The 10123-nt window shown below is 38.0% G+C and overlaps 1 protein-coding gene across 3 annotated transcripts; it reads left to right on the top strand.

The window, feature by feature from the left end:
- On the top strand, positions 1-9512 carry LOC109003630 (calcineurin B-like protein 3). Of its 3 annotated transcripts, none has more exons than XR_001998157.2 (9): positions 1-409; positions 2685-2839; positions 3279-3361; positions 3548-3607; positions 4017-4125; positions 4426-4478; positions 8524-8560; positions 8785-8897; positions 9222-9512. XR_001998157.2 is itself a non-coding variant. In XM_018981859.2 (9 exons), exons 2-9 carry the CDS (start codon positions 2716-2718, stop codon positions 9277-9279), a joined length of 681 nt encoding a protein of 226 aa, XP_018837404.1. In that variant the 5' UTR covers positions 5-409; positions 2685-2715; the 3' UTR covers positions 9280-9512. The 3 variants fall into 3 exon arrangements, 2 of the variants coding, with proteins under 2 accessions (XP_018837406.1, XP_018837404.1); XM_018981859.2 differs by having other exon boundaries at positions 5-409; positions 8524-8604; XM_018981861.2 differs by lacking the exon at positions 8524-8560.
- Positions 9513-10123: the final 611 nt, after the last annotated feature.

Genomic DNA, 10123 nt, shown 5'->3' with positions numbered 1-10123 from the left:
TTGAACCACCGAATACGAGCAGCCCCCCCCCGGTTAACGAAAAGTAAAACACTTGTTTCGGAAATGGGGTTTGTGAGTTTACCGATTCGCCAAACTGACTCGCCACTTTGCTTGCCATATATGCCTAGACGCAGGTCACGCAGCAGTTAAAAAACCCAGATTCGATTTTTAATTCTTCATCAATCACGATCATGAACCTGCTTAAACAGAGAAAATAAAACCCCACCTCAATGATAGTATTGGTTAAGCTTTAGCAGTTAGCTCCTCGTCACGTCGTTGGTTTGAAGTCCGATAATTTTAGCTCCTCGTCACGTCGTTGGTTTGAAGTTATTGGTTTGAAGTTCGATAATTTTAGCTCCGTCACGTCGTTGGCTCCTTCTTCTTTCCTCTCTTTGGTTTTTTTTAAAAGGTAAACCGCTTTTGCTCCTTATCTCCATCCCTGCGCTTCCTTATCTGCGATGTTTGTTATTATTCATTGAATTTCTTTGTTTGTGAAATTAATTGAATAAAAAAATCCAAGTATTTTTGGTAGATTCTGTTTGATCTGTTATGGGGTCTCATTTTCGCCTGGTTTTTGTGGCAATTTGGGTTTTCACTGGTGGCATTGGAGTTCCTGGACCGGAAAGTTTACGTTTTATGTAATGTTTCTGTTTGTCGTATAGCCGTAATTGACCACGAATTTGATGGATTATGGCTAGTTTACCTCTTATATCTGTTTATTATGGACCAATTAAATCAGAAGGTTGAGGCAAATTTTGTTGGTTTGCGTTTCTGTATTTAATGGCTTTCTGTGGCGTTTGTTTGTTCATCTAGTTTACATAATGGTATCTAAGGATTTGGGGGTAATCATGCAAATGAATCCCCAAAAGATGCACCTGTTTTTCAATCTTTTGGATTCTAATTTTCTTTTTTCCCAAAAATAAAAAAACAGAACTTGGCATGGACATTCACAGTGAGCTGCTGAGTGCTGATATTGTTAGTAATTGTTGTTGTTGAAAGCATGGGTTGGCTTGCTGCCGCTTACATTTCTTTTATCAGTAAACCTAATTTTATTGATCATAAGAATAGGCAAAATCCCAAGTATACGGGACATATACAAGACCATCACCTATGCATGCTAGTTTAGTGTTACAAGAAATTCATGAAAGTTCATTCCATTAAAACCAGTTACAACTGACCAATGGAATAAAGGATTGAAAAATAAATTTTTAAGCTCATCCATTGATTGTTCTTGATCTTCAATTACAAGGGGTTTGGCTGCATATAAGTTTTAGTTTCATGCCCGTTACCCCAGTGTGTTGTTACAAGGGATTTGGCTGCGGATGGCTGTAAGCCTGTAATTGTCATTTTGTTGCAACACAACCGTTCTTCTGAGTGAGCACAAGTGTGTATAGGTCGGCCAACTGTTTGTATGCATTTCTTATAGCATATACTTTGTGAGTTGCTGAGAAGACAGAATGAGAACAGGAATATTCAATAGTTGTAGCATTCAGGCCACGAATGAAGTAAGATACTACTGTTGTACATTAATGCTTTGTTTGTTGCCAAGAGGACAGGGTAAAAGGAAAAAGAGTTTAAGTTCTTACTGAAGTCCATTGAATGAAGGATGTAACTGATGTTTATTTTCCTTTATTAATTTACGTGCAGACGAAAGGGTCAGATTGTTTTTATTTGTCAAACCATGTTGATTCATTGTACTCATTAGCAGTTTCACCATGCATATAGTCTTAGTATTATCAATCATACGTGGCATTTGTCGTATCAATTATGTGCTTGCTTCGTTGTTGAGGAGACAGAGGAAAAGTAAAAAAGACATGTAGACAGGTTGATGTTTTCTTTTTTCTCATTCATGTTACAAAACAAGCAGATTTGGATTCCTTTGGCAAATGTCAGAATGGGATACTGAATCTATCAATCTATTGTTTGCACTTAGCAGCTTCTCTATTGGTGTTTGTCACATTGCATTTATAATTTGTTGTCACCAAGATGGAGAAAAAACACAGATTTTTTGGATTCTTATCATTATAATGGGTGTTTAAATAATTGTTTAGAGGACTTTATTGTATTTACCTCTGCTTTTTTCTCCCTACAAGAGGACAGAAGTAAAGAAAAAAAGGTTTTGAATTTGTATAAAAATCCAGGTTTTAAATAAACTTTAAGGTTCCGTTATTTTTCTCTCTCCTCACACTCACACATTAAGGATTTAATCCTCAGATCTCATGTAGATTCATGCCCAAGATCAAGATTGTTAGTTCCAACTAAACAAAATGAAAGTTTATCAGAAAACTGAACAATATGGTAGACGTTCCAAAAATCTGCTACATGAAATTATATTTTTAATAATGCTAGTCTGTTATCTGAACGGATGTCATTTGATTTGGGCATTTGGACATAGAATAGTGAAGATTATTTTTGTGTTATAGAATCTAACATCATTCTTTTTTCTTTTTTCTTTTTGTTGTCTTTCTTTTGTCCCATGTGCTCTTTGATAGCTTGCTTGATTTTCAGTTTAATGTCACTTTTATGCTTTATTATCACTTTCATCGAACCTGGTTGACTGGTTAAACACAAATACATCGTAAATCAACTTTGTTTTTCCAGGTACGACAATATGCTGTTATAAGCATTCAGGAAAGTTCCATAAATTGTTAAGATTTCAAGAATTCGTTTTTCTTTGTGCACAGGTATGGAGCATTTTGAGGTCCAGAAAAGATCATGGTGCAGTGCGTAGATGGATTAAAGCATTTCTGTGTTGCTGTCATAAATTGTTGTGATACTGATTCATATACCCAACCCAATGGTTTTCAAGATCCTGAAGCTCTTGCAAGAGAGACAGCGTGTATGCTGCTGCCTTCTTTGTTAACTTTCCATTTCTAGATGTCAGGAAGGGTGTCTTGGAACATTAGTGATAAAAGAGACATCAGTTTCTTGTCTCTTTCAACTATGTTGTTAATGATGAATAATTTCGAAAAGGATGTTTCCTAAGTCTTTTGAATAGGTATCCACCCAATGGTTTCCAAATCCTTTTTCCCTTCATCAATGGTGAATTTAATACTAGGAAAAGGAGATACTTTGCCTCTCTATTTTCTATTGTAATGTGACAAAAGCCCAGGGGCTCATGAGTGATGTGATCACTATCTGATATCCCAAGTGGTCCTTAACCTTAGTGGGTTTCCAATATTTTCTTCGTGCTTGTTAATTACATCTTTACCATTTACGTATCGGTATAAGCATCTGGAGCATGCTGAGATATTTGAATTTTCTTTTTTCAAATGCAGTTAGTGTAAGTGAGATAGAAGCGCTTTATGAACTGTTTAAGAAGATCAGTAGTGCCGTAATTGACGACGGTCTAATCAATAAGGTGCAATATGTCATACCATACATCATTGCTTTCATTTTCATTTTCAAGCGCACAGTGACTTTGATTTTCTTTCATTCCTATCTTTTGGATAGGAAAATAATCTTGTTTAAGTTCTGATGCACTGTTTTTCATGATTTATCTCACACGTTTATTTTTATTGGTTGTCATCTGAATATTTCATTTTAGGAAGAATTTCAACTAGCATTGTTCAAGACAAAGAAAAAGGAGAGCTTATATGCTGACCGGGTACACTTTTATAAATCTGCTCTCTGGTTTATGTTGGTGTAGTTTTTATGTGTCTTTTCCCAGATGATTTAAAATTCTAAACATTTTTCACTTCATAGATGTGAAATTATTTTGTTTGAATTCCTTTCTGCATTACCATATATCTGCAGACATATCATCTAGTTAAAAGACCTTGCCAGGTTCAGCAGCCTACTAATGGCTTTAGACCCTTTGGTGAGTTTTGGGATGTTAGTTAGCCCAAGAGCTTTGTGCATGTGCTTATTTTCTGCCCTTTGGCTGGCTGGTTTAAACCTAAACGACTTTCAAGCATTAATTGGCTTGAAGTTCTTTATAGACACAAACATATAAATTCATGATCTATAAGAAAGCATTTTTGCTAATTATAACCATCTGTTCTCAAATTTTATAGGTATTTGACTTGTTTGATACAAAGCACAAGGGGATACTAGACTTTGAAGAGTTTGCACGCGCTCTCTCTGTCTTTCACCCCAATGCACCAATTGAGGATAAGATTGAGTGTAAGTATCAACTAATATTTATAAAATTTGAATCGATCCAGGTGCTTTTGTCTTTTAGAGAAGATGAGAGCTGTAGCATGGACATAACCCTTGCTACCTTCATCATTTCCTATTGGGGATTTGAGGGGTTTAGAATAGAAAGATGGGCTAGTTGATCTATAGTAATAGGTTGGTCTTCTGTGTAGTCTCTCCATGTTATTAGCCCTTCAACTTTCCTGGGGATTGCATGTTAATGTCTACACATACACATGAATGTATGGTGAGCGTGGATGGGGATACCTAACTTTTCCTTTCTTGCAGTTTCATTCCGATTATATGACCTCAGACAGCAAGGGTTCATTGAGAGACAAGAGGTATAGCTGTCCTATTTCTGCTGAGTGAATATATCATATTTTTCAACCATCCGCATAGAAACCATTAATCTTTGCATGTGAGGTTCTAAATCTGAGATTATACATACATACACATGTATCTATCAATTATTGGCTATTTTGAGTTACATAAAATCTGACACTACAGCATTTGTTGATCCTATAAACTCTTTTTCTTTCTTTTTTTTTCTTTTTTTCTGGATGAATGAAAAGCCTTGTTAAGAGATAATAGAACATTATGCATCCTATAGTATGCGACACATCAGTATTGGAGAGCCAAAAATATAATCTAGAAAGACCGCCATGGAAGTCACAATCTAACTAAATTATTTTTTATGAGCAAAATTAGAATTTATTGAAAAATTAAACTGGGATACAGACCAGGGGGGTAAGCAACCTTCACAAGCATCCCTAAGCAGCCAACACAGTGGAAGAAAAAATTAAAAAATAAAAATAAAAGAAGAGAAGCGGTACTAGCAAGTTGGTCAGATCCCCTGGTTTCTTGAGCTGCCCACAAAGGCAGTTTTTGCAACTTATAGGACTGTTGTGGGTCTATTTTCAGTCTCCAGAGAAATAGAACACTGCACTAGGGAGGGGCACTCTGTAGAGGACTGGAAGCAGTCACTGTGAAATTCCACTCACACGTCATTGGTTGTAGGAGCACACGGAGCTCCTGGCAAAAAGATGTGCAGGGACCAAACTTTGTTTTGGTCAGTGCATCTAATTTATGTGTGTACATGGAGGCACATGCCAGTGGGGGGCAGTGCCAATGATGGCTTGGGACATTTGGACAGATGATGTTGGTGGTGGAGCGTGTTCATTGAGGAGGTGAACAAAAGCTGGCAGATTTGGTTTTCAACGCCACCAAAAAGGAGAGGAGAGGGAGTTTTGAGAATTCAAGCCAAGGTCACAGCAAGACAAGCCGTTTAACTTTACAATGGGTGTCAAGTGGAAGTGTAGTGATGTGTGCAGTTGAGGCATCCTAACAGACTGGTAGACTTGAACCTTGTTCCTACATGACCCGATCAATTCGATCAGGTACTTGCTTTCTATTTCCATGTGAGAGTTGAACAATGGGTTTTTTGTGTTGTCAAAGAGATCATCGATTTGTTCTCCTAGTTTTCTGAAAGCAACATCAAACTTGGGCTTCAAGCTATGTTTTAAGAGGAGGGGGAGAGAGAGAGAGAGAGAGAGAGAGAGAGAGAGTTGGGAAGAAGTATAAATCTTCATAAAGCACCTTTCAGCTTCAAATCAGACTTTCCAAGTTCTCAAACATTCTTGTGCCTCACTTCTAGATAATTGTAGTTGATAGTGGGAGATTACTCTGTAAAGACCTATCAGCCAGAATGCTAGATGCCACTGTACAGACTATAGACAGATTCTAAGTTCTCAAGTCTACATAGCAATGAGTAAGCGCATGCTGTACAGATTTCAACTTGAAATTTAACAAGCAAGTCCTTCGATAGAAAATGTTCCGAATAAATGAGGACCTTTTGCAGCAGCAGGTCATACCTTAGAGGTCCAGAGGTTAGTAGCAATGTACTTAACCCGATGAGCTGGCCAGCTAGGCCAGTACAGCAGGCTGTCCCCACCACAATGATAGTGGAAGTATACATCCTGCTTTGGGATGGATCATGACGATAAGACCACCAACAACCTTTTCTTTTAATGTTTCCAGCTCCTTAATCGTTATTTGGGATGGAGTGGTAGAGAAGGTTGAACAAAGATTATCGGGTTGGAAGCGGTTATATCTATCAAAAGGAGAGAGATTAACCCTCATCAAAGCACCCGTTCCATTACCAGTGGGTGTGGCAAACCAGATAGAAAAGTTGTTTAGAGTTTTCTTGTGGGGTGGCATGGGGGAGGAATCCAAATTTCACCTTGTGAGTTGGCAAAGGGTGAGCTATCCAATTGCGAATGGGGGGTTAGGGGTGTGAAATTTGTGTGTTTTTAACAAGGAAGGGAACTCACTATGAAGAGAGGTTATTGATCATAAATATGGTTGTGCGTGGGGGGGATGGTGCTCTAAAGAGGGTAGGGGGGTCTTGTGGAGTAAGCTTGTGGAAATTCATAAGGAAGGGGCACGAACCCGCTTTTGGTTCGATGTATGGAGTGGGGAGAGTCCTCTTTGCATGGCTTTCCCAGTTGTTTTTAACTTGGCTGGAAATCAGCAAGCACCAATTCCAAAATTACTATGTCTTGCTAATGGGACGGTTAGTTGGAATGTCACTTTTACAAGAAATGCTCAGGACTGGGAACTCGAAGAGCTGGCAGATTTTTACAGCTACTTGTATTCAGCAAAGCTAGGGGCCAATGGGGGTGACCATATGTTGTGAACTCACACGAGGAGAGAAAAGTTTACTGTTAAATCCTTTTACAAGGTTTTGATAGTTCTACAACCCACTTTTTTTTCCATGGAAGAGTATATGGAAGGGTACCAGTTCCATCTAAAGTTGTTTTCTTTACTTGGACAGCTGCACATGGGAAGATTTTGACGGTTGATAATCTAAGAAAGTGAGGTTTAATGGTCACAGAGTGGTGTTACATGTGTAAAAGGAGTGGGGAATCGATAGATCACTTACTTTTACTTTGTGAGGTGGCTGGGGAGTTATGGGTTGGTATCCTTAGAAGAGCCGAGCTGAGTTGGGCTATGCCTAAGAGTGTGGTGGATCTATTAGCATGCTGGAATAGGACTCATAGAAGCGTCCAATTAGCAGCCGTGTGGCGGATGATTCCTTTGTACTTAATGTGGTGTTTATGGTCGGAAAGGAATGACAGGTGCTTTAACAACAAGGAGCGTGCAGCGGGGGAAATCTGAAACTTTTTTGTATTCTCTCTTTTCCAGTGGTTTTCTGCTATTGTATTGAAGGGAGGGAATGTTCAAGAGTTTTTATCTTCTTTCTAGTAGGGGTGGGCAGCGGGGCCCCGTACCTCGCTACCCCGCCCCCATTCGCCCCACCCTGCATGCAGAAGGGCTAGCGGGGGCGGGGGGCAGGATGACCCCAACAGGGCCCCACCCCACCCCCCTGGCTCAGCTCCACGTATGTAAATTTTTTTTTTATATATTTATATTTATATTTATATATATAAATATATTATATATAGATATATACAATTTATTAAAGACTTGAAATTGTATTCAAGTCATTGAATTGTCTTCGCCTCCTAGGCCAACCTTTATAGGAGGTCAAGACAATACAATACTCATTTTTAAGCAATGTGGGACTTACTACTAAGTCTCACATTGCTTAAGGATGACTATTGTATTGTCTTAGCCTCCTATATAAAGGTTGTTGATCTAGGAGGCCAAGACAATCCAAAATCTAACTCTAATGAGCTTAACTTCTTTTTGTATTTATAAATTTAAATTTATAATTTAAATTATATTATAATTTGGGTTTAAAAAAATATTTTTTAGACCCAATGTATTGGCCTAGGCAGGGGGCGGGGCGGATGGGGTTTTTCCCCCTGCCCCTCGACACTGGGGCGGGGGAAAAAACCCCACCCCTGCAGCATCATGTGAGGTGCGGGGAAGGGTACTCCCCGCCCGGCACCATGCGGGTATCAGCCCTACTTTCTAGCCTACTATAATGTAATTAGGTGTCTCATTTTGTTTACTTCCTGTGTACTTGGGCATTGTCTAGCTTCATTCTCATCAATAAAGATTATTACTTATAAAAAAAAAAATCGTTATTTGCCTCAAAATCTTGGAAGTTATCTCCTTAACTTTTGTCTTTTTGTTTCCACTCTGTCTATGAAAAAAAAATATCTTCGTGAGTTTTTATCTTCTTTCTAGCCTACTAGAATGTAGTTAGGTGTCTCACTTTGTATACTTCCTGTGTACTGTCTAGTTTCATTATCATCAATAAAGATTATTACTTATAAAAAAAAAATCGTTATTTGCCTCAAAATCTTGGAAGTGATCTCCTCAACTTTGTCTTTTTGTTTCCACTCTGTCTATGAAAAAAAAAAATATCTTCGAGCATGTTCCGGAAGGAGTTTGATTGGTCAACATTTTAATGCATAGGTGAAGCAAATGGTAGTGGCCACACTTGCTGAATCCGGTATGAATATTTCAGATGATGTTTTAGAAATTATCATTGATAAGGTACTTTCTTATTCATGCTAATTCAGTTCACATCAGGATTCAGATCACTAATATGTGCTCTCTGTTTTATTAAGTGCTCAATAAATGTTCAATAACATTACATGGAGTTGAAAATTTAAGCATATTAGAGTATCACAATTGCAATTCTCTCACCATATGTTATTGTTTCTTATGTTTTAGACCTTCGAGGAAGCTGATACTAAACATGATGGAAAGATAGATAAGGAAGAGTGGCGACGCCTTGTTGTGCGACATCCTTCCCTTTTGAAGAATATGACTCTTCAATATCTCAAGTGAGTTATTTGTTATTGCTCTATGTTACCCGTGCATATGAGAATCACTTAATTGGTGATGGATGGTAGAAATCTTCCCATTAGTATTTTCTGTCTTGTTGGGACAATTCTAAAGATTGAAAAATCATAAATGGCTCCAGAAATGTGGATTATGACGTATTATAGGCTAAGTCTACCATTGGTCCCACTGTAATTTCTCTAGCATGATGGCATCTCTCCCACTTCACTTTTTTTTTTCTTCTTTTGGTTTCATCTTTCCATCATGAAATAGTTTCTAAAATTCAAGCTGTTGATGCTAACATCCATCCAATTCTTCTTGGACAGAGACATCACCACGACGTTTCCAAGTTTTATTTTTCATTCACAAGTTGATGATACCTAAACTTCAAGCCTACATGGAGTTGATAGTCTTCTGGAAGAGCTTGTTTTATTTTGATAGTCTTCTGGAAGAGCTTGTTTTATTTTACTGCCAATGTCAATATGGCTATCTTTGCACAGGTTCATAATCAAAGGGATGTTGATCATTTATTGATGTTCTCTATGAAAAGAAGTTTGTCTCCCTTTTCAAATATAACTTTTTGGCTTGAATAAATGGGTTTCAGTCATTTGTTTTTCGGTTTGTATGATTGTATTTGATTCACAAGAAATAAGAGGGGAAAGGAATCTGCATGCTTTTTATCATATATTGGTAGATAAGTGTGGAAAACATTGGTGGAATTGAAGAAGTTAATTAGCCTCACTCTACCGAGGTGAACTGATAGCAGATGTGGGCATTGTTGCATTGGTTGACCCATTGCTTAAATTGCCTCAACCATAAGCAGAACCTCCCATTTTATTCAGCTTCTCAAAGGACTAGGAGGCACTAGGCAGTGTAAAATAGATATCATTTTCTGCCTCCTCCATTCTTTTAACATTATATAATCTTTCCGGCTTGTCATCTCATCCCTACTTTCAGTTGAGTGGTACTGAGGTTTTTTTTTCGTGCTTTTAACTAGCCAATGTTGGATTTAAGTTCTTTAGTAACCTGGTTTGATTAGTAGCAACAATTAAAACCCCTTAGGGTTGGATCAAGTGGTAAAGGCCTGGTCTTGACACTATGCTCCCTCCAGGTCTAAAGTTCTTATCTTTTTAGATGCATACCATTTCTAAAAGTAATTGGACTGAGAGAACTTCTCTTTGAATTATCCAAGGTGTACTTGAGGGAAACTCCTAGTCAAGGGCTTATG

This window comes from Juglans regia, chromosome 4 (genome assembly GCF_001411555.2).
Source record: "Juglans regia cultivar Chandler chromosome 4, Walnut 2.0, whole genome shotgun sequence".
NCBI classification, from domain to species: domain Eukaryota; kingdom Viridiplantae; phylum Streptophyta; class Magnoliopsida; order Fagales; family Juglandaceae; genus Juglans; species Juglans regia.
Note: the sequence above shows the minus strand (reverse complement) of the source record. Positions and strands in the feature narration are given on the sequence as shown.